The sequence below is a fragment of the Monopterus albus genome, unplaced genomic scaffold (assembly GCF_001952655.1).
Source record: "Monopterus albus unplaced genomic scaffold, M_albus_1.0 scaffold3.1, whole genome shotgun sequence".
NCBI classification, from domain to species: domain Eukaryota; kingdom Metazoa; phylum Chordata; class Actinopteri; order Synbranchiformes; family Synbranchidae; genus Monopterus; species Monopterus albus.
In genome coordinates this window covers 2,124,894-2,146,645 of record NW_018127883.1, presented here as the reverse complement: position 1 = coordinate 2,146,645, position 21,752 = coordinate 2,124,894, and the positions used below count along the sequence as shown (strand labels likewise).

General features: G+C 40.5%; 2 protein-coding genes across 4 annotated transcripts in view; one reads left to right on the top strand and one right to left on the bottom strand.

Moving 5' to 3' along the window:
* fmn2a (formin 2a) overlaps window positions 1–14,152 on the top strand; it is a 33,653-nt gene extending 19,501 nt beyond the window's left edge. Inside the window, exons 9-18 of one of the 3 annotated variants that reach the window (XM_020598145.1) lie at window positions 2,413–2,501; window positions 2,607–2,736; window positions 2,887–3,033; window positions 3,653–3,712; window positions 4,300–4,420; window positions 6,719–6,811; window positions 10,745–10,796; window positions 11,722–11,871; window positions 12,857–12,938; window positions 13,189–14,152. In XM_020598145.1, coding sequence (XP_020453801.1) covers window positions 2,413–2,501; window positions 2,607–2,736; window positions 2,887–3,033; window positions 3,653–3,712; window positions 4,300–4,420; window positions 6,719–6,811; window positions 10,745–10,796; window positions 11,722–11,871; window positions 12,857–12,938; window positions 13,189–13,215 — 951 coding nt within the window. In that variant the 3' untranslated portion in view covers window positions 13,216–14,152. The other 2 variants (XM_020598154.1, XM_020598165.1) reach the window with 2 other exon arrangements.
* On the bottom strand, window positions 13,929–21,746 carry grem2a (gremlin 2, DAN family BMP antagonist a). Its single transcript, XM_020598178.1, has 2 exons — window positions 20,072–21,746; window positions 13,929–15,536 (listed from the first exon to the last, which is right to left on the bottom strand). The coding sequence occupies exon 2, from the start codon at window positions 15,533–15,535 to the stop codon at window positions 14,957–14,959; it is 579 nt and encodes a 192-aa protein (XP_020453834.1). The 5' UTR covers window position 15,536; window positions 20,072–21,746; the 3' UTR covers window positions 13,929–14,956.
* Between the last annotated feature and the right edge of the window lie 6 nt (window positions 21,747–21,752).

Here is a 21,752-nt window from a genome sequence, read left to right as displayed (position 1 = left end):
ATTACTGTAAACACACAGGCAGTGACAGTTAAGTCTATGAGCTGTGGATTATAGCCACCCCTGTCCTTTGAACAGTAAGCCACCACCGTTAAAGGGGTCACATCAATAGTCGGACACTACTTCCTCCCCTTTAATATCACAAGCCATAATCCAGGCCCAGGCTGGTTGTCTGAAGTTCACTCCTGTCAGCTGGCAGTAGCTAAATGTCATGGAGGTCGGCCAGAATCAGACCCTCCTATGAACCTTCAACCTTCAAACTACAAATGATCATCTTTTACTACTTGATTTAATATGGCAAGGACTTGCATAGTCTAAATATTTATTACATGATGCAATTTCTCATTTAGGGACCATTCTTTGGCAGCTGAATGTACAAAGAATCTCAAATGTTTCATTGAAAACTGAGTGACATAAATGGTTATCAAGCCCTGGCTGGCTGTATTTAGCCCTGTCCTAGAAACCTGGCTAATGAGAACCACTTGGCTACTGCTGGAATTCTGGCATCACAGATATCATCCTACTTTCCTTTGCATTTGATATTCCACATGGGACTATTTCTCATGCTAACAACCATTGCAACATGCCCTAGCAATTCAAAGATCACACGCTAATGCCTACTTGTCCCCAATTACACCAAACACTGCTGGGCTTCACTGATGCCCTTTGAAAAGGATCTGCTTTCTGTTAAATATATTTACACTTGAAACCATCTTGAGAAGGCGAGGGAGAGCATGCCCTCGTCGACAGAAGGCAGCAGTGTGTAGAATACTAATCGGGTCCTCAGTGCGTTTGATGCTGGTGTTTGATGTTTTCCAAGTATCCGTGCAGAGGCCAAACCCCCAGAGAGAAAGATGGAGAGAAACAGAGGGAGAGATCAGACTGCTGAGACTCTGGAGGGACAGAGAGTTTACATTCTCTTCCTGGGGATGGTTTTATTGTTTTGCCTGTCTGCATCAGACATTAACATCTATTGTCTCTGCCTATTGTGAAATAGAGGCATTTCTGCTGTTGTACCCGGTACTTTTTACCATACTGACTCTTGAGAGACGAGGCAGTCCAAGTAACTACAAAACAGTGCTGACTTATTCCATGAACACAGGTAAAAAATTAACATTACACGCTCAGGTATCTTGCACCTCCAAATTGCACGCAGGCAGATGTAAGATGAAAGACCCTGAACCCACCAGGCCTATACATTATATCCCCTTGGTTGGGCTAGCCCCATACTACACAGAAACGTCAACCGGGACGTCTCTCTTACCAGCTTTGCAGCTGGCCATAGCAGTGGTCAAAACAATGTGTGTGTGTGTGTGTGTGTGTGTCGATTAAGTGGTGTGTAGCTAAAAACAGTCACACGACCTCTAGTGACATCTCATGACATTAAACATAAGAACATATAGCTAAGGCTACAGTTCTACACGTCATAATAATATTAAACACCCTGTCTGCTGACAGTCATCAACTTTTCTTTCTAGTTATCCTTGATCAGATGTACCCTGTAGAAACTCATAAGCATGCCTAAGCATTTAACAGTCTAACCATACATCCTATCGCCACTAAACATTTCTAATACATAAAGTATCTAACCAATATCTGACTAAAAATACCTAACAGTGCTCTTTTTTTTTTAAACCACCTTGTATAATACTTTGGTCCAGAGCCTGGCAGCAACATAATAGTCAGGAACGCTGTTTGCTGAAGGCAGCTGTTTGGCAGTTAGGAAATGTATACTGTGCTGTTTAGGCAGGTATACAGTTAAGTTCAAGTACAGAACAATTTAAGAATTTCTCAGAGGAGCCGATGTGGTTCCACTGTCGGTGTGTAGTGCAGGCGTGAACGTCATGCAGGCTGGTCAGATGATTGATCAAACATTGAAAGGGAAGCTTTTTAAAGTTTTGGGTATACATTTCAGCATTAAAATGCTACAGGTGATCTATCAGAGCATAGGTAAAGGAATTCCTCTTCAGTGCACTTAATCTCATTGCTCATGTGGTCACTGGCTTGTCAATTTACATTAAATTCAAATTTTTTTTCATGTTTAACGGACATGGGGGTCTGTTACCGGGGTGAAATCAGTTTCATTATCTGGTTTCTTCTATGCTTTCTTTACATTGTTTTGCTAAATGTGATGCTGCTACAGTATATATTGGACACATTGTACCTCAAATCAAAAGGTTAAGTATAATGAATGCACGCCAGTGAGTCTAATGTTCTCTTATGAGCAGCTCAGCGAAGCATACTTTCGGGTTAGTACCAATGTGTTTGACATGGAGGTTTTAGTTTAAGTGAGGTGAAAAATGATCAATTCTGAGACTTGTACTTTTGCATTCATTCAGAAGTTAAAATTTGTATGCTATCCTGTACTCGATATACAGAACACTTTTTATCTTATTCTGCACTTAACTTTGACAGAGAGCTCGGGAAGATGAGCTGGACAGTATTACAAAGCACATTAAATCATCCAAAGACAAGGACACCAAGCCACTAGACAAGCCTGAGCAGTAAGAGTTAAACCTACCTTCTCATCCAAATTCATTTTGTGAGGGCTGTGACGTCTGACAGATGTGTAAGGACTCCACATGATGACTGATCTTGTTCTTATTCAGGTTTCTATTCCAGTTGTCCCAAATCCCAAACTTCTCAGAACGGGTGTTTTGCATCCTGTTTCAATCAACGTTCTATGAATGCATCACCTCAGTCATCCGCAAAATAGAAATTCTTCAGAGAGTATGCAAGGTGAGTCAGTGGCCTTTTTATTAGTTTTTCCTTTCTGCCTGTCAATTTAACCTTCATATATTCATTTATTTTTTTTTTTTTTTTTTTTTCCCCGTGTGTGTGTGTGTGTGTGTGTGTGTGTGTGTATGCATGCGTGTGTGCATGCCCCAGACTCTCAAAAGTAGTAAGTGTGTGTTGCAGGTGCTTGGCTTGGTGCTGGCTTTTGGCAACTTCATGAACGGAGGTAACAGGTCCCGAGGGCAGGCTGACGGCTTCGCTTTGGACATTCTGCCAAAACTGAAGGACGTTAAGAGCAGTGTGAGTCTGTGTTACGGGAGTATAAGCAAACATAACTTGCCCCACAAGAGCAGACACCCAGTCACATGTTGTGAAGTGTGTATAAATTTGTGAAAAATACATAAAGGAGATAAGCCTACATGATTTATCTACAACCAGAGATGCAGTTTTTTAGTTTACATAGAAAATATGACTCTACTGTAAATGTTGATCTAGAGCTTTAGAGTTGTCCTGTCTGTGGTGGTTGAAGGGGACCTTCTTTGCTACCAAGCAAGAGGACCATAGCTGTGCAGATTTAGAGAGGCCATTCTGTTTACTCTTCTTATTCAATATCACAACGGCTCAGTGTGCCCTTGGCACTGCCATATAAGGACACAGTGGTTTGTGTTTGTGTGGCGCTGGACCGTGTAAGGTATCCATAAAGAACCTCAAACTTTCCACTAACTGAATTATGACAGCCAGCCCAACACAGTTGTTTTGTTGTATTGCTCCTCCACTGTCATGACTTATCCTCAACTTCTGAGACTGCTGTTTCTATTCTTGTTTGCCCCACACAAATTAAAACGTCCTGCTCCAAAATGATTACATTAATAAATAAAGGGATTTTGGTTTATTTATTTGGATGTTTTTTTTCTTTCAGGATAACTCCCAGAGTCTTTTGTCCTACATTGTTGCTTACTATCTAAGGCACTTTGATGAGGTATGTTTTGGTTCCTGTTTATTTGAATCACTTTTCTGTTTTAGTTTGATTTGCTTAGAAATCCTTCCAGAGCTCTCTTTTCATCTCCTCTCTTGCCAGAGGATACCATGGCTTATCCTTTATCAAATTATTTATTTTCCCTTTCCTCATTTTCAGCAGAAACAAATCTCTCTCCTTCTCTGGCTCTGTCTCATAATTCGCTTTGTATTTCACTCTTCATCTCCCACTCTTGCTCTGCTTTGGTCTGGCTTCATTCAAACCTGCAGTCTGTTCATTGGCACAGCAACCAAAGGAGCGCTAGTGTAAATAATTAGGTTCTCCAGATGAGATGAACTCGGTAGAGTGTTGCTTGCCAAAATCAACCTGCATGACATGGCTCTCGCACTCATAATGGGCCTGTAGTAACTCAGATGGGGAGAATTTCAGTGTACTGTAGTTTTAGCCACATCTTCTCTGGGATTTTTGGACTGTCCAAAGATATTTATTTTGACCTTGCCTGGTGTGTACAGTATATAGTAGAGAAGCCTTCTTCCATTTGAGGAAGATTGACTCTGACAATAGTATGCATGTGTGTTGTGCTGTACCAGGATGCTGGCAGAGAGACGCGCCTCTACCCTTTGCCCGAGCCCCAGGACCTTTTCCAGGCCTCCCAGATGAAGTTTGAGGACTTTCAAAGCGATTTGCGCAAGCTGAGGAAAGACCTCAACGGTATGGTTGTCAAGCCCCCATTTTCCTTTTGTTTGAGCACATCAAACATTTAAACTGTAGTAGTACATAAACTTGGCCATGCCATTATCAAGCAAATTATGGCAGGTGTCATGTAATGTTCAAAATATCACATGGATGATTGTTATAAATTATGTATTAGTCCATGCACATATCTCCTAGCAGAATGCAATTCTGTGTCCTAAACCTGACAAGCTATGGGCATGTGTGGATTGTAGAGGCGGGTCGACAGAGATAGCATCTGTTTGTCATACAGACAAGCTAACCAGAAACAGATGTGACTTGTCAGATGCAGACTCCTGTTGGAACTGGCATGCCTTTATTGTCCTCATGAAATGGAGATCAAAATACAAAGGGGGCAAGGTCAGGGAACTGCCACTACCAGTATGCACTATCAAAGGTTCATCAGCTATTCACTGAACTGCAAGAGGCTATCCTTGAGCTTTGAATCACCTCATAGACCCTGCAAGCTGCGAAACTTCACAACAGAATTTCAGAATATTCATGTCAATTTCAACGCATATTGTCAATCACTTTGCTCAGAGGGATCTTGACTGTGATTCATGGATGGACTGATTTGGTTAATGGCTGACTCAAATTCATTCATCAGTCACTTCTCTCTGTTCTTACACTAATGCATATACAACTTCATAACTTCCATGACTAATAACCAGTTCTTATGTCATGAACTTTTTTTGTCATAAAAACTTTTTGTTTCACCAGCCAAGATGTTTGGAGTGAGCATGTTTACAGCTGCATAACCCCTCAGTGGAATCCAGACATAATGAGTTGCATGATGACAGTATTTGGGTGTAAATTATATACAATTCATAAACATGTAAAAGACAAATGGATGCTGTGGCTCAGGAGGTAGAGCAGTTGTCCCCTAACCAGAAAGTCAGAAGTTGGATTCCCATTCTCCACATGTCAGTGTCCCTTGGGCAAGACACTGAACCCCAAGTTGCTCCGGATGGCCAGGTCAGTGCCACCATTGGTGGGCGAGTTGGCGCTGCAGATGGCTGCCTCGGTTCTGTACAGGAGACAAATTTCTTGTGTGCGTTTGTAATTTACTTGGCCAATAAGTGATTAAAATTCTGTGTAAGAATGAATGTGTTGTGTTGCTACATGTGGCAGTTGGGTTATGCTTGACAAACCAAAATGATTGGTTGAGTGAGAAGAGTCCTAATGAAAAAGGCAGTTGTGTAAATGTGCTCTTTCATTAGTCTGTCTCAAGTCACTCAACATTCAAAGCACTTTCCAAGGACTGAAATGCCTTCAGGTGCTAAAAGGACTGTTTTTGTGTAAACCTATGCGTGTGCTTTGCAGCTCATTCGACAATTCCCCAAACTTGGTCTGTTCTCTGTCCTGTTTTATGTAACTTTGCTGCTAAGCCAGGGGTTCTCAACTCTTTGTAAATTAAGGTCCGCTTTATTAAAGAATCTCCAAGGGTACCGCCTTGTCAAATAAATGAGAGAATATTTAAAAATGTATTCAGTGTATGTATTTAATGTATTCAGGGTCATATTTCCTCACCACATGCTTTGGAGCCTTTACTGGCGCAGGGTTGTCTCCCACCTCACTTTTTCATTTCAAACTGATCCATTTTGTGTTACTGCATTTCAGGAAACGCTGGCTAGGTAGCTAGCTAAAAGTGATACAACACTTTTCTGACCTGATGTAATAGGCAAACATAACTGGTCATTGAATTATGCATTTTTATATGAATTCTTAAGCACCTTTGGTAAATACCTAGCTTTCCATCCATTATAGTACTTATCCTGAAGAGGGTAATGGCTTTGTAGATTTAATAGCATTGGTTTATTTTGTAATCATTTTAGTCTTAATACGCCACAGATTGCTGTTTATTTGGCGGAAATGAGCTTGCGTCTGTTGACCCCAGTGGCGCAGGCAGTCGTACATAAATGCATCCCATGTTATACCTGCAGACCTGATCATTAACCAGCCAAGTGCTCCAACAGGCATGGGTTTTGATGACAGTCCCGGGGGGGGTGGGCCTCTCCACCTTTAAGGCCTTGAGCTGAGTTTGTGTATCCATTACAGTTGTGGATAGAGCGTGACAATAAGTTTTTCTCTGGATTAGAATGCAGGCCTTTTTGCTTCCTGGGGATGTCGTATTGGTCAGTGTCTCAACACTTAGCAGGAATTCGGCAAAGCAAACTCAACCAGGGTGAAGTTCACTGTAACTACAGGTCACATGCTGGAAAGGGTAATGTTCTGAAAGACTTTTACCCTTCTCATCATTGTCTTCTCTTGTTTCAGCATGCTCGGCTGAGATGGGGAGAGTTTGCAAATTGTCCTGTGAAGAGAACCTACAACCCTTTAAGGACAAGATGGAGGAATTTCTTAGCCAAGGTGTGCTTGTTTTCTAAATCGGTTGAAACTGATGATTAGCAAGTGTTTTACGGGTCTCTAAGGATAAGACTATCTGTATCTTTTGTTTTAGTCGGCAAATCCCGTGAAAAGACCATAACCCACACTAACAAATGTTTGTGTAGTCAAATCCTAAAGCTGATACTACTGTTTCATTGTCCAACAAAGAAAAGGTGACCTTCAATGGGCCACACCATGCGTGTTCCTTCATTACCCTGAACATGGTCAATATGGTGACTTTTCAGTCCCGTTTACTTGCTCTGCTCCTACAGATATTCAGAATTTCACTAAATCATGACTAAAAATTGTTCCCAACAAACACACACCTCTCTCCGAGTAACATTTTCTAGACAGTGTTCAACATTTTAAAGAAATGTTGCCTTTTTATCAAATGAAAGTATTTTACCCATTCTCATTTTATAAAAATGTTCAGTGGGAGCGAATTGGCTTGGGGCTGAGCACCACAGGCAGGATAAGCAGGTTGAAAGTGCTGTTAAATGGGGTAATACATTGTTCTGGTATTTTTATCAGATCTGGGTAACAAGGAAAATTGTCAGCCTTTCAGCATGATAAAACAGGTGATGTTTAAACATATGGTTTGCGTATCTGTGTTGCAATCAGACAATGGGTTACAGCTTAAGTAAATTTATTCCTCTAATGATACACAGTTGGGGTATTGGAGTTAAATTCCTCTGTGGTGTGAGAGCATGCAAAGTAGTCTACTAATCAGACTGTTTAATTCTATGTCTGCACACGCATTTCCAAATCTGTTTCATGCTGTTTTCTGGATGATGCACACACAAAAGGGTTCACCGAGTTGTTTCCATAGTGGCATCTGTTTATTCTAGGGTGTACTGAATAACTCTCAGCTTTTGTTTCAAGTGTGCCTGTCTGCTTTGATGGATTATGACTGCACTTGGTAGTTGGGGCTTTTTATCTCCATTGCAGGGTACATCTTGCTCTGCCTCAAAGGAAGGTTTAGAATGGCCAGAGGTGAACCTGTCATGTGAGCCTATTAAAATGACTGCTGAGAGCCTGATGCAGTATAAAACTGACTTGTTCAGCACCAGATCCCTTTCACTTAGAACTCTTGACACTGTGATATGTATTTGTCATATGAGCCCCTGTTTTTAGTGTTTTCTTATCAGAGGATTGCCAGAGCCATTAGAAGCACCCTGTTCCCTGCTTGTCCTCTTCTGTCTTTCTATTGCTAGCTCCCACTCATAAGGAAAGCAAACCCCTCACAGTGAGGTGTTTACTGAGAGGACCATTAAACTGATGCCAAGGAACTGATTGTAAATGATCACTTCCTCTTCCACTGCCACTTTATTCCAATAAGGCAAAGTATCTACAGCCATGTTAGTAACTCAAAGGTGAATTCTTGTGCTGGCATGCTGCAGTATATGCTCACAGAGATGATGGTTTACATGTTAAGCAGGTATTACATTTACCATATTTAACATCTTGGTGCGTTAGCAACCCAACTCTTGCTATTTAGCACTAAAGACAAACTAGAGGGGATAGTGATAGGAATGTCATTACCGTACTATAAGCCGCTACTTTTGTCGCTTCATGCGCACACCCTCTTCATGGACAACACACGACCAAATGCATATGATGCCGCTTCAAGTTGCAGGCGATCGATCTGGCTGTCGAAATATCTCGTGTTGCAACGTGGACACCTGTGGCTATGTACAACATGTTTTTTCATCTTACATTTAGTGGGTGCGGCTTATAGTCTGGAAATTACGGTAGTTTTGCAGGCATGTGGTCATAAACCAATGTTATTACAGTTTACCCTGAGGGACCAAGAATGTTTGCAGCAAATTTCATGGCAATCCATCTGATGAGTCGTTTCATTCAGAACCACAAATGTGCTTGATGAAAGCTACAGTACTTTGGATATTTCATTGAACAAATGAGAAGTCTGACCTGCTGCTGCTCAATAGAAAAATCAGGAGCTCATCCAAGTCATTACGGTTTATTCTGTGAGCGCCATGGATATGTGCCAAATTTCATGGCAGTCCATTCCCTGATTGCCGAGATATTTTGGTCTGGGCCAACTGACATTGCTATCCCTGGTGCTGTGCTGCTACCATGACTAAAAGTCTTATGTAGACACCACAAGGGCAAGCTAATGATAGAAACTTTAGAAATATTATATTCTAAAGGAGACTAAGAGCTGCTACTACTGCTAATTTAGTTCTATATATTATGGCAGCATCCACTGAAAATAGTTTTTCTGTTGTGTCCACCACGTCAGTCGAGCTTTTATTTCCATAATCTGACATCTACAACAATATTGTGGTCCACTTCAAAGATTTCAGTTTATGCTTGTTTTAACATAACAAGCTAAATGTCGTTCTTTATGTACCACTGGCTTTGACCCTGGCTACGTTCAGTTGACTGTGACCAATCTTTCTGAAGCACCCAGATCACAGGCCTCTCTCCAACTGCTTTGTATTCAAATGAGAGTATAATGTATAGCACATGTTGTTCTGTGGTAATGCTCACTGTCCATTTTAAAGGAAGTCTGCAGATGAAAGAATCTCTCCCACCTCACCCTCTCTCCATTTCTTTGTGCTTGAGAAAAGTATGGGAGCTTTCTCTTTGATGCAAATGATGTTTTTTTTCTCTTGCAAGCAGAATGTAAGCACCATAACATGCACATGTGACTGAAGGCTCCAGACAAGATTCTTGGGGTTCCTCCACTGTGACACGAGGGGGAAAAAAAAGAACAGCCAAATGTTTTATTTTTGTTATTTCTGTAATTTCTAAAAGCCTGGGGTTAAACTGTTTCTGGCTCCACAGTTAAACCGCTTTTGTTTATTTTCTGACCATGAAACTAACCACAGAATAGCGGTGGGAGCGGACTTGTTGGAGCTCGGCTGTTTGGTCTAGCCCAATTTTCCCCGCTCGCTTCACAAATTCTCATGCATACAGGCCTTTGGAGTCACTGTGACTTGCAAAAGAGCACTGGCCATGTGATAATCTGTTTCTGATGGACATAAAGATTAGTGTCAAATTCCCCCCTCCCTTTTCTACTTGCTAGAACTCTCAAATGATGATGTGCTGAATGACAGTCTTTAGTGGGAAATACAATATTGATTAGTTTACTCTGTCTTCATACAGTCACTATAATGTTAGTAGATAAGAATATGATCATACTGAATCATTCACTGTCAGGAGAGGGTTTATCTAAGGGTTTCCAGAGAGATTTTACACAATAGGATTTTGCAGTTCAGTATACACCAAGTACCAAGTAGCATTTTTTAATCATGTTTGCTTGAACAATAGTTCTGTCCCATCTTTTGTCATGTCTGTCTTGAAAAGCTACAAGGATGCCATAGTGTCGTAGGTCACTTCTGATCGTCTGCTAGTTAAAGGCAGTGGCAGCTTAGAGACTGACCTTGAATTTGATATCCAACCTTTTGACAGTTGTACAGAAACACAATGAAGGTGTATATACAAGGAAAATGAAGCAGGACTGGCTCAGTTACTATAATATTTGAAAATGGGGTGAAAAATCAGCCTTTGGATCTGAAATTTTATAAGTACTTGTGGTATTTTTGACAGAGGCTGTCACATTTCACTGCTATCCTTTTGCGTCATAATTTATAACAGTAAAAGTGATGCTGATGGCCCAACCTCTCAATGTCTCCCTCTCCTCTCACACAGTCATCTGTCTCTATTCAAAGTAATCCTGCACAAAGGACAACTTGCCCAGTGATCTGCAGTACTCGTATGACAGTTGTGCAACCGCGGACAGTCCAGCACCGAATACCCGGGTGGCACAGAACTGACCTTTTTAAGATCTAAGCAATGGCGACATGTGGAATCCTCCCTATGCAGGTCACACTGAAGGTGATGGATGTTTGGTTTCCCCCCCCCACCCCCTCTCCCTACTCTTTACAGCTAAAACTGAGCTGGAAACGCAGGAGAAGCAGCTGGAAGACAGCCAAAAGATGTAAGAACTTTTTCTTTTCAAACATTTCCTCTTCAGCTCTGGTGTCAACAAAGCAATAACCATATAGTGACTATAACCAAGACACTTAATTTGGTACAAATTGATGTACTGTCTTGAGGCTCACATGCTAATTACCTGAACAGTAAATGCAGTTTCCTTTTCATGGGATAACATTTGGGCTCTTCAGTGATCATGTTGTGAATTTGAAAGCTAACAGTAACACATAATGCAGTTCAGTAAAGTCTGACATGAGATATTCTCACTGCTGCTTAGTCAATATTTAGGACTTCTGTTTCCTTCAGTTATATGGAAGGTGCAGGCCATCGTGCCAGGCCCTCCATAGACGGGAGGCCCCCGGTGCAGTGTCTGTGTTGTTTATCTAAGCGGAGTGAGGGTAGACAGCCTTGGCTCCAGGCTTCTGTTGCTAGGAATGTGTTCCTATAGCACACTCTAAACAGAGAGACCCCAACCTGTCCAACATATTGATCCACTGCAAATGGCCACCACATTTAACCCTTTGATCTGTCCTCCCCTAGCATGTGCACCTCTTTCTTTTGAGGGCTCTTTCTACTATTCCTGCTTTGTTTTTCTTTCCTCACTCATGCTTGTATGCATATACAATGTGTGCATATGTATGCAAACTTGCATAGAGGTTTATAGACGCTAGAGAGGAGTGATGAACTTTCATTTAGCCCTGGAAGTTTATTCTTTAGAAATAATGAATGGTGTCCTTTGTTCAGTTTTCTGAAATGTATGGTGTGTTTTTTTTTTTTGTTTTGTTTTTTTTTCGTACTCTACCATTAAATTTCTGAAAAAACATTGTACAAGAGTAGCTCCTATATTTTGCATATGTGTAGTACTGCTAGGTTTCACAATAATCGCTATAGGTTTCATTCATCTCATGTATTTTGTTCTTTGTCCTCAGATTCTTGGAATTGAGCGCGTCCTTCTCGGTGAAACCCAAGGCAGGAGAGAAAGAGGTCTCTCCCCACACTTTCTTCTCCTTTTGGCATGAGTTTTCTTCCGATTTCAAAGAGCAGTGGAAGAAGCAGAATAAGCTGATATTACAGGAACGGTGAGAATATGATTTCCTAATGTGGCATTAAACTTGATGCAGATACAGGAAACTCTTGTCCTAAAATTTTGTTGAGAAGGGTACAGTATTCTTTATTCAGATCTCTATTAGCTGTCATCAGGGCAGCAGCTACTCTTCCTGGGGGTCCACATGCAACATAACCTAAAACAGCATTTAACCCATATAAACATCTCAAACATTCACATCAATTTTGACCTTTAAAATGCCATTACATTTAGAATTTTCCCCAAGCGTACATTTCCGAACCATTAATAACTTGCAGTACATCTCGTGTTCACTGAAGATCCTATCAGGTTCATTCAAATTCATGAATGGAAAAGAGGTTAAATGACCCAAATCTATGTCCTTACCCCAGTAATGAAAAGAACACAGTTGGCTTCCAGTGGTTTGAATATAAAGATACTGTTGCATATGTCAACAAAAAGCAAATTGGTCCATTATGCTAAATGAAGATTGAACTGTGATATATATTTGTAAAAGAAGCAAAATGTCAAGCTTTGCTTGCTCAGTAGGAAAGAATAAAAACTAATTTGAAAGCATTAACTCTTTGCCCTCTGCCCTAGGCAGTCACCCCACATCTCCCTCTGCTGGTTTCCCTCCAGAGGAACCGCAGATCTTAATCCTCACCTGTGCTGCATGGAGATGCAGAGAAGCAGTGCCCATATAATGAATTAAGGCAAGACACATGTCTGTGGGTACAAATTGCTGTACTCACTCAATGCCAGCATGCTGATCATTTGTCTTTTTTTAAACAAATGAGCAGTGACACTGCTGGCTCTCTCCATGCAGTAGTGAGTCATTTTTAAAGTAAGAGGACTGGCCCTCTGACAGGCTCAGATCACTGTGTTCAAATACCATATGACCAAAGTCTGGATCCAAACTGGAATTTCAGCTGTGTGTGTGTGTTCAGTTATCTGGTCTTGGTCCATAGGATGACTGATGGTTATTGCTGGTTAATTTTCAGGGTCAAAATGGCTGAAAAGTGCTTCAAACAGGCCAGGGAGAAGGCTTCCTACAATGTGAAACCCAAACACGCAACTGGAATAGTATGTCTTTACACTTTCTCAACGTTACTCTATGGTTTTATCTGTGCTTTTATTTGGTCTTTTTTTCCCCCCAGAGGTAGTGCCTACCCTCTTTTTCCCATTCCTTGGTGCCAATTATCTCCTCACCTAAAAGACTATTCCTCACAAACACTTATCAGTGTTGAAGAAACAACACTCCTGGCTCCTAACAGTAACATACTGAGATGAATGCCAGTGGTAAATAACTCAGACATGTTATTTTATTCCACAGAAAGCAAAGCTGGGTCAGAAGATCTGAAGCAGAGAATGGAAAATTATCATCACTAAGCCTATTGCATAAGCACCGTTTGTACAGTCTGACATGACTCACCAGTCATTTTTAACATGTATTTGTTTTCAATTGATTTAGAGCTGTTTATTGTGTGTTGGTTCAAAGTTGATATTATGCAGACATTATTTAAAAGTGGAATGAAAAATCACATTGTCAGCCAGCCTTTGCTAGCATTAGCATAATTGAATGAAACATTGCTACCAAAAGACATCCTTAAGCTAAGATTAAGTGTGGTTGAGTCATGCCAGAAAGTGCTCACTGGAGTCTGAATTTGTAGCAAGACTATATCAAAGCTTTTTCAGTAATTTATAAGCCATATGTAGCCTATTTTCCTTTAGTGCAGTTCCTAAGCCTGGTTTACTAGGAAGGCATGGCCACTTACTCATTCTATCTCCCTTAATGGTGAAAAAGCACAGAATTTTGTTACATTTCTATATGATAGGTACAGTAGGGGTCACCTGCCACATGGAAAGTGCCTTATCCCATTGTGAAGTGGTCAAGGTGCTGTACAGTGAAGCTATATTTGAAGCATATCATCTGTAATGACATGTTGCATGTAAAGAATATAAATCAGACAGTCTTAGTTTCATCAATCTAGTGATAGTTTTAGGTACAAAACCTGTGTTTTACTGTTTTTTTTTTTTTTTTTTTTTTTTTTTTTTTTTTTTTTTTTTTTTCTCCCCATCCAGCAAGGCCCTGTATACCTAAGTGGTGTGATCTGACACTGACCTATCATTTTAATCAGCAGAATTGACTTGCTTAGCTTTAAGCAAAATTTTAGGTAGTTTTTGCTTCTCTTGTGATATGCAATTGAGCAATATAATATTGTAATATGTTTATGTTCATCACCAGTTTGTGTTGATTGAATATCCTGAGCCATGAAAAAATATATTTATTGAATAAAAGAAATTACATACCTTTATAATAGAAATTCTGCTGGTGCTGATTGTCATGTCCAACTGTAATAAGTGGTTCAGAACTACATGCACTCTACTTTTATATGAAATAGATTTAATATATTTTTACATACTTACAAAACAAATTATATACTGTGTATATATATATTGCATTGCACCTCCATTGCACATGCTGCATTGTTTTTCCTACTTGATTAGCATATTTGTGCCAGACTTGTGTAAAAGCAGGTGAATGCTGTTTGTTTCTGTGCTGCCTCGTGTTTATTACAATGCCTTACTTGACAACTCACTTGGACATAAAGGGAAGATGCAGAATAATTTTTCAAAAACTGTAAAATGTAAATACTCAGGTAAAAATATTGCTGGCAAATTGTGTAATTACTGTAGATCCACCTGCAGAAAAGTCATGTCAGTGTTGCAGAAACATTTTTAAGGGGTCACTGGACAGTTATTTTCTTCCAAGATCTTGTGTTTTTAGCATGGTCTCTCCCAGTGTCTGTGTTTTATGGCTTTAACTTTCTGTTAAACAGCTACTGTAGGTAAATATGAACTTTTTTTAATGACAAATTGGCTGTCTCTTGCACAACCACTTGAATCACTCAACAGTGTAAGCTTGCCAATATGGCTGCTAGTCTCTAGTAAAATCAATATTGAGTCTTAAAAGAAAATGGACAGTCTATTTGGTCAACACTGCAGAATTGTTCAACTTGAAGCTGGTCCTTGGTTGGCAAATTTCTGGTTTTCTTCCTCTGATAATACTTGTCATTTTCCATTTTTAAAGATGTCCTCCTTCACAATTTCCCATGGCCGCTCACATCCACAGACATGCAACGACACTGTTTGACCCTCTGCACCTTGCGGTGTCTAAAGGGGGGCTGCAGGTCTGGGCACTCTAGCTGCACTGTGAGCTGTGTTATGCGATGTGGCCTGCAGAAGGAGCAAGACTGGAACGGCTCCTGGGCCTTGTTGTGGTTTTTCCTTCCAGAGCCTGAAGCTTGTCCTCGATTCTGACCCTGACCTGAGCTGGAGCCCATATGGCGAGGGATGTAGAAGGAGTTGCATTGCCCATAGCAAAAACGATTGACCACAGTGCGGCTGCGGCAGCCCTCCTCACTAATTGTTTGTCGGAGGGGTTGGGTCTTGCACCAGTCTCTGCGGAGATAGCGGCGTTCTGTCACCACCAAGGCCTCTCTGCTGGAGGATAGCACCTCCGGTTTCTGTTGCGGTAGCCGGTGATGACGTTCTGAGGACAAATTGCCTTTGGTCTTGGATGGGGACGGGATGGCTCCCTGGGGCCGGGGCTTTTTGCTCTCTGCGGTGATGCACAGCACCCCAGCCAGAATCACTGGGATAGTTATTCTCCACAGCATTCTACAAAAGGAGAAATACATCATTTTGCATTGCATGTCAAAAGAATAAAGCATTCTTTATCACACAACCAGAAAATTATAGTTAATGCCGAAGTTGGCGTTGAATTAATTCAGCCAGTATCATGATACACAGGAGTCATGACTCCTGCATTGATATTAATATTGCTAATCATGTTTGCAAACACGAGAAGGTGCATTCATGTTGAACCACCTTCATCGGCTTACCTTCCAGGCATCATTGAGGAAATGAATCCATCACCAGGGCCCCCCATTTGTCAGCATCTGTGTCATTACTTGTATTTGCTTTCCTCTCAGCTACGCAACTCTTCCAAAAATAAACAAAACCCTTCGATCAAAGGATACACTAAAGCGCCCATAACGAGAAGGGGAAGTTGATTTTATTGGTCCCGTTGGCGGGTAAAATAATTAGGGCTTTGCTTACTTTAGTCATGAACTATGCCGCAGATATGTAAACAGGCATTAGAGGGGCCCATCTGTATGTTATTAGGGGAGGAGTTGGGGAACTCTACAGTACCCTTTGGGGGTCCACTCTTCTCCTTTTTTAGTGATATGCTATGGAGCAAACTGACCTGAGAATGACCCACAGTGTCTTCTATATCATGCTAGCACCAGAAAGCCAGTATGATCCAGAGAAATTTCTCCGCTGTTCAGGATGGAGTATCAGCCCACGTGCATGCTGTCAGTATTTGTGCCAGCACATTTTTGACAATCACTCAAGCATCTTTTCAGCAGATGTTGCTCTTGACAAGCATTGCATGACATCAAGTCAGAAATTCTGACAGAGAACCAAACTGCCTCAAGGCCGTTGGCTGCTCCTCTTCACAGACTTGTCTTTGCTGTGCAAATTTGTATCTTTCCTTTTTTTCCTGGACCTGCAAAACTCTGTTATAGAGCAAATTATTGTAATTCACTTTGTTTCTGTCTCCTTATTTCTGCCTTTGACCCCAAGGTCACTGGAATCTTGTCTGTATATCATTGTCCAGGCAGTACTTGCTCTACGTATGAATTCTAACCAGGTTTAAGAAGTATGCTGGCATTATGTAAACACAGAAGGTCCACTGTACCTTTCGGCCAGCTCCTATGCAAATCTGATTTTTTGACTTTTTTTTAAGACAACCAACCATTGCTGGAAGAAAGTATTTTGAATTCCATGCACAAGAATTCAGATTGACGTGCTCTACATTTACAATCTTTTTGTTTCTTCTGTAAGGCATGCATTTTTTGCATTCACACACAAGCCCACACACATTCATTCTAAAGTTAGAAGAGCTAAAACATAGACTCCTGCTGGGTCCTTCCACCACCTACTGCATCAAATCACAACCCCACGCCATCTTCCATTGAGCTACCTACCATGAACACAGTCTCATTTGTCTTGAACTACACCATCATATTTGTGCTGGCTCTGTATTTCCATGCATGAACCCCTGTTCAGGGGAGCAGGCTCTGTCTCTGCATGCAGGCTCTTGTCCCCCTGTTCTCCTGCTGTTCATGTGACTTTGGTGAGCTATAGTCTGCAAAGCCCTGGGAACTTCGGAGGGATGACCTGACCAACTATGTACATAGGCCATGACAGGTGACCTATACAATCACTTGCCGCTCACCCTCTTTGCTCTCAAACTGGACCTATGATAGTGCAGGCCCTGCCAAGCTATCCCCATCCATTTCTGCAGCAAGACAAATTCTGGTTTTGGGTGTGGATTCAGTCTTTTGGGTAGGGTGTTAGGAGACAGAAGAAAAGGGGCTCAAAAGATGGTGGGATATGGGATAGATGACCTACTGCTCCACTTCAGCATGATGTACAGTAAGCACCCTCAACTGTATTATCTCTTCACAAGCTGTCTCTTTCTCTCCCCCATCTGTTTCTCAGTGTCGCTATGTCTCTCCTTGACACACAGGACTAATCATTCCAGAGTCCCAGAGATGGAAGGAGACTGTGGTTTTGTGTGTTAATGCCGAGACAAAACTGAACCGGACCTTTGTCTGCTGAACACTAATATTGTCCAAAAACTCAGCTTTATGTTTTACCAGAACCACACATACTTGGGGGATATGCTTTACTGAACTGTGGCAGACTGGTTCCAAAATTCAGACCTCTAATGAAATTACAAATACCAGGGAGACTGCTGAGCTAGACACAAGCCTTTTTGAAAACAGCTATTATCATCAGTGGGAATGTGTTTTATTTTTCAGAATGGTATTATAATACCATGGTAATGTTTTCTGTCTGGATAACAATGGGTCTTTTTTTCAGATCTCAAAGATAAATGAAAAACAAAGTTGGTCATGAAAATGTCCAGCCTAGCTGGAGAAATTTTTTAATAAGTCAAATATTCAGTTAAATAATTGAAAAAAAGAATTGTTTCAAAACATTCTAATTTGTACACACAGATGTACTTCCACTAAACCATGTGAAACATCTTCTCAGCATGTCTTCAAAGGCAGGTTAAAACAAACAAAATCTGATACCTCAATTATTGGTGCGTCAGAAAGTCTCATACACAGACTGGTAAGTGCAGTTAATTACAGTAGAACTGCATTTAATTCACTGTGCAGCTCAAACCTCAATCACAAACGGGTAGTCGCATACACACACTCATTGCATACATGCACACACCCATTTGTGACTACACACATGCAAGCATACACACATACAGTACAGACAGACTGAAACGCAGGATATACAGATAGAAAGAAAAAAATGGAAAGGTAAATTAAATGTTTTCACTTGAAGCCAATTACACAAAGAGGAACCATGTCATTATCTGCATTTGTGGATTGTATTTTCCCAAACTACACTTGGCTGTTAGATCATTAAAAGTTTGTGGGGGTTGGTGGGGGCTCCTTTTGGGGCCATTGCAGTGTAGATGTGTCTACGCCAACACTGCCAGGAGGTTGCTTTCGGCAGACTGGGCAGCCATTTGTCACCACAATCCATCTAGATAATGACTAGCAGTCCAGATATAATGCTTTCTAAGCTAAGTGCTGGCAAGAATGTAAGGCAACTCCTTCGCCTCAGCAACATAAAGTACTTTGGTGGAGGATGAGGGGTAATTAGAGATGCTATGATAGTACAAAGTATCACATTGCAGATCAGGATGACACTACTAACTGCAGTGATTAACACCACCCTCCGCGCAATTAAAGTGAAATTTGTTTATTTAATCCCTCAACATACAAATTTCTCCCTTAATTAGCTTTAAGTATGCTACAGTGGCCGTAGTCTGTATTACATTCATACTCTATATCAGCTTGTTCTAGATCTTTACTGAAGCTGTTATTTTGTATGAAATATCCAATCCAGAGACTCCATGTCTTTTATGACTTTACCTTTCAATGAAAAATGTGTTGAGCATCATTTTAAACATATAGAGTGCTTTTTGATGCTTTTAGGATTTCAAAGTTGTTTTTGTTTGAACTTGGTTGCACAGTGGCAAACCACAGCATGTTAAAGACTTTCATAGTAGTTCAATTAAACTATATTTTGGTCACAAACTTGGCCATTATTCTGTTAGTGAAGGTTTGATTTTAACAGAAAACATTGTCAGAACTGGCCAAACTTCAGCATCTCTCTCCATTTTAATCCACTTTCCTCAGTGTTTTCTTGGTACCTGTTCACATGCAAAGCATTAATTTCACATGTTCAAGGATAATGTTAAAGCTTGGATACATATCAGTTTACACATGACCACACACAAATAATGACACAAAAGCTAAAGACACATAGAAGAATATACACCTGTACACATGAACAGGGAGAAAAGACTTTTTTTTACACACAGCATACAGACTCACTAGAGTATCTATACATTAACATCGGTGTCCCTCCTTCTTTTTTCATATTCACTGGAAAAACTAAACTGACTCTTAATCTCGCCGAGACGCACAGTACAACATACTGTCATCACTCTCTAACTCACAACACTAATTCCCTGGAACCTCCAGCCACTAATTATAGTAATTTAGAAGACACTTTTATCCAGAACACCTTACACTATCTTAAAGGTGCAAATTTTTACTATGGGTGGCCCCAGTGGGAATCAAGTCATCAATGCTGGCAGATGCACAGAATAGCTCTAGAACCACTGCTGTTCGAATTACACGGTTCTCCGCTTAGTCATGCAAAGACTCACCGAGTCACTCAGTCTCACGCTCACGTGGGATATTTTGAAGTAGCACTCGGTGATCTACACATTTATCAGTTAATCCAAATGGCACATGGTACTTTCACACATATAATCGGTTTCCTCACATAAGCTGCAAAGAGTGTTCATGTTCTAAGCATTTATCATTGTATTTTGAACTCTTGATATTTAAAATGAAAAATTCGCCAATAAAGAACATAAAAAACTTTCTTGAATGAAATGATATTCATTTGCAATTGGTGCATATTTGGCTACGGTAGTTGACATTTTTAGAAATTCCCAGAAAATTCTTGCAACTTGTAAATCTTTTGAACAGACTTTACTCTTCAGATGCATTACTACAGTGAAGCATAAAGTATGGCTTACGTACCTCTCGCCACAGTATGCAGCAGGACAGTAACGTGTCAAGGATGCAGTCAAAGGAAGTTGTCCACCTTTAGTGGTCCTTGCATCCACTTCCAGGCTTTGGTTTCCATGGCAACATAATCTGTAATATCCTCAGGCTTGTCCTTGCTTCTCTTTTTCCCCCACTACTGAAGATGCAAAGTCTTGGAAACACTCAGTTTTCCATCTTCCTGGGCAAATATGTTTCTTACTTCCTCTCTCAGTCTAACTTGCTCTGTTAAGTCTTTTTGTTGTCAGGCTTAACAGAGAAGCTCCAGGTTTCAGTCACAGTAAGCCCATATATTTTAGTGCTGTGGAGACTTCTGTAGTCTGTCTTTGAGTGACTCACTGTAAAGCCTGCCTTAGTTTGAATCCTCACCACCCCCTTCCCCTCCTCAAGACAGGGAGGGTTTTTCCTATTGGCTCTGGTCATTATGGAGTCAAAGTTTCACTTCTTTCATTTAAGTCTGTCTTTCCTGGTGTCTGTTTGTCCCTTTCTGCCCATTGATGTAGGCTATTTTTTATGTTTTTTATAATGCCCACTCTTTTATGATAAATCAAGCCTATCAAAAAGAAAGCTTTTTCTTAGTCTTTTTTTAAGCATAATATTTCATTCCCACCTCTCCTGTTTGTCATTTGCATTTTTCATTTTAAGGAAGTGAATGACATTTTGCCACAATGTTCAATAAAAGACAAGACTGTAAAGAAACAACAAACTCCTACAAAATCTCTAAATCATCTACTGTACTGTCATCAGTACTAACCACATCACGTTACAACCCATAATCCCCAACCCATAAATCATTGTAGGTCTGTACCCAGACACTAACAGCTTGCTTTGAAAAATGCCACAGTTCCCATTCCTTGATGCAACTGAGACAATAATGTTTATCTGTTTTGTGGTTCTTGCTAAGCTGACCACTGGGCACAGACATTGAAAACACTGACTGTCAATTCTGCCATCAAAGAGCTGAAACATCAACAGACCCTGCCAAACCTCCGATGGGTACAGCATGAACAATAACCCCTTCAGCAGGCTAGAAGGTGATGACATATTTGCATGACAAAACCTCATTTGTCTGCAAAGTACCACGGTGCATTTTGTTGATCTGTGCTGAGGAGGCACTGGTTGCTGAAAGAAGGCAGATGCTGTTGGAAATAATTTAGCCCCCTCTAGTGGTGGAAAGCAAAGGTGCATTGTTCATGCACTGTTGCTGGGTTCTTTAACCCGATAGTGGAAATTCTATGTCCAGAAAAAAGTAAAAAATCCAAGCCCAAGTCATAACAGATAAAGGGGCAACTTTAATAATATAAGTAAGTAAAAGTGTCTTTAAATATGGTATAAAAATAAATGCCAGAGAGAATAACAAAGAATTATGCTCTACGCACATAAGACAGGAGACAGCATTTTTGTAATTTTGAATGTGGCTTTACAAGTGCAATGAAAACCATATGTGCTAATTATTGTAGTGCAATAAAATAATGCGAAGCAAAATGAATGCACAATAAATAATGATAATCATCATAATATATATGTATATATATTTATATGTATAGTATATTCATTCTGCACAACACTTCCCATAGCGTGTCAAAGTATCTGTGACCGAAGTTCATGTAAAGCAATGACATTGGTTAGATGTATCTGTTTAAGATGTCATTTAATA

What these genes read in the sequence shown, in the direction of transcription:
- grem2a (XM_020598178.1), bottom strand. Translation starts at nt 15,535, where the DNA reads ATGCTGTGGAGAATAACTATCCCAGTGATTCTGGCTGGGGTGCTGTGC.